General features: G+C 44.0%; 1 protein-coding gene across 1 annotated transcript in view; it reads right to left on the bottom strand.

Moving 5' to 3' along the window:
* Window positions 1-2500, bottom strand: part of LOC122249692 (uncharacterized) — a 44572-nt gene that overhangs the window by 990 nt on the left and 41082 nt on the right. Inside the window, exons 9-10 of the mRNA XM_043010769.2 lie at window positions 2321-2500; window positions 1-1267 (exon numbers count right to left, since the gene is read on the bottom strand). The exon at window positions 1-1267 is cut by the window's left edge and continues 990 nt beyond it; the exon at window positions 2321-2500 is cut by the window's right edge and continues 107 nt beyond it. Of these exons, the coding sequence (XP_042866703.2) occupies window positions 1040-1267; window positions 2321-2500 (408 nt within the window). The 3' untranslated portion in view covers window positions 1-1039. The remainder of the gene's footprint in view (window positions 1268-2320) is intronic.

Raw genomic sequence — 2500 nt, 5'->3', positions numbered from 1 at the left:
GGGAGTCTGTTCATATGATTTAATAAAACCTGTAAAACAAAAATACAATGCTTGTAATACTGTATTCACAACGAATGATAAGAACATTATCATTATCATAATTCCCTTTCTTATAAGTTAATACTTATGTGCATCATGTGAGAAGTCTGTATATATACACACAGAGCAGATGAGGGAGGGGAAAAGGGGGAGGGGGTAGGGAAAGGGGAAAGGGGAAGTGAAACAAGAAAAGAAAATAATAACAACATCAACAATAACAACAACAACAACAAAGACGACAACATGAGCGGCTCTCGGCCACCCTTTGCACCCGCGTCTGTTTCCCCTGAATATTATCTTAGCCCAAATTCACCCACAGTTTCACTTAAACCACGTGAGTATCCCTATGTGAGGAAAATATTTACACAAGTTATCCCTTCAAGCACGGAAGTGTGTTTTCGAGTGATGAATATAGAGGTATGGTTTATCTGTTCTTCCCTTTTGGCTAAAGCCTGTGTTTCACTTGCTCTTCTTCCTTGTTTACATTGTGAAGCCCAGGAAAGGAGGTGTGGAAGCATGGTCTTAGGTAGTCGGTTTGTAGGTGTTTGATTATCTTGGATTCTCTTTACTATCTTGTGTTCACAAATATTATGTGGGTTAATATTTCCTTATCAATACTGAATTAGTTCCTAGCGAAGTATGCCTACCGATATCGAGATATACTTTATCATTCACCGTATTCTCATAGGTGGTGTAACGCCATGATGAAACATACGGTGTTCGAAGGTAGCACTTCGATGCCATCCTACTCACCGGTGCCAGAGCTGCCGCCTCGCTCTTTCACGCTCGCTTAATTAACCGTCCCTCTTCCAGACCTTGCCGTTGCCACCTTTCTCCAGTTGGTCTTTCTCGCTTTTTGTTTTCTCTTTCCCTCCTTATTTTGATCTGTCTTTCTTTATTTCTTTTTCTTTTTCTCTCTCTCGTCATCCTGTGAACTCCTCTTCTCTCGACTCGCTCCACCTCGCTGAAATGTCTCGTTGGTCCTTCCCGGTCCTCTCGTTCAGTACTCTTGCATCATCCTCATCATCCTCGCCTTCTCCTCCGGGTTGAACTTGCTCACGACCGACCTCACGCCGCGCTCCGTCAGCGTCCAGGCCTTGTTCACGAAGTAGTTCTTGAGGCAGAAGTAGGGCGACAGGACCTCCTCCACCAGGGTGTCGTCCACGCGGCCCAGCGAGCTCAGTCTGGTCACCTCTCTGATGGAGGCGACGCCGCTCTCTCCCGGCGCCTGCGGAGACAAGTTGCTTTAGAGGGTTTTGCTTGCAGGCAGTGAAAGGGAATGGATTGTTATTGTGCAAGTTATACTCGTATGTGAGGAATGGTGTTGGTTATAAGCTATCACTATGTAAGCTTTTCTGGGTGGAGAAAAGTTTTGAATCATCCCTATGTAATGTGCACATGTAGGTAAGACTAAATTCTAAGCATAGTTTTTTCATCATGGTAGGTATGGATAACTATAGTGCAGATGGATTATGGTGAGGTTATCGATCGTGCACGGATTGGGAGGCTAGGGTTGCCTGGGTAGGAGACTACGTAGGACAGGGATCTCATTTTGTGATGGAAAGTGCTGGTGATTTTTTTAAAGACCAAGCTTTTAGAATTATTCTGGTGTATCGATACTCTCCCGATGCTAAGATTATCTCGTGCTGGACTGGTTCAGACAACTAACATCATGAAAAGAAAAAAAAAATCTGCACCAAGGCTATTTGAAAACACACACTAAGAAATATAAACATGAAAAGATACTTACATAATATTACTCACGAAATGAATACATACCCTTCCACGCCCCCCATTCTCGAAAGACACCTTCTAAAGCAGTGATTCTTAACCAGGGATAATGAATATAAAGTAAGGTTAAATCGACGGTAATATGACAGTCGCTTGAGACGGAATAACTTATATGTAAATTGACTAAGTTATCGGCTGAGTTTGCACTAAAAAACTTAAGGTATTTTTGTTTGGTATTATTTTCAGCTATGTGGACCAAAGCTAAATATTTTCTGTTTATCAATTTATGTTATGCAAAATCTGAACAATAAAGGTGTTTCCCTATTGTTGTTGTTTTTTTTTATCTCTATGAATTTATGTCATTTTTTCTCCTGAGAGCATGGAGGCAAAAAACGACATACGAAACGGTTAAGAATCACCTCTTCAAAAGAATCCTACCCTCTACCCTCCCTACCCCCATCCCCAACCCACCCACAGCCACCCACACTCACTCACCCACCCACCCGCACACACTCACACTCACACACTCAAAACGCACTCAAACCCTCACCTTGCCGATGATGCTGATGAAGACGGGGCGGATAAACTCGAGCACCATCTCCACGAAGCTCTTGGCATCCTGCTTCTCCAGGATCTGAGGAGGCTTCTGGGGCTTCTTCACCGGGGGCTTCGGGCGGGCGGGGCTCTGGGGCCTGGAGGAGCCGCCGAAGAGAAGCTGCAGGATGTTTCC

This window comes from Penaeus japonicus, unplaced genomic scaffold, assembly GCF_977035675.1.
Source record: "Penaeus japonicus unplaced genomic scaffold, GWHDUDI00000001_assembly GWHDUDI00000015, whole genome shotgun sequence".
Classification (NCBI taxonomy): Eukaryota; Metazoa; Arthropoda; class Malacostraca; order Decapoda; family Penaeidae; genus Penaeus; species Penaeus japonicus.
The sequence above is the reverse complement of the archived record's forward strand: the minus strand, read 5'-3'. Positions and strand labels throughout refer to the sequence as shown.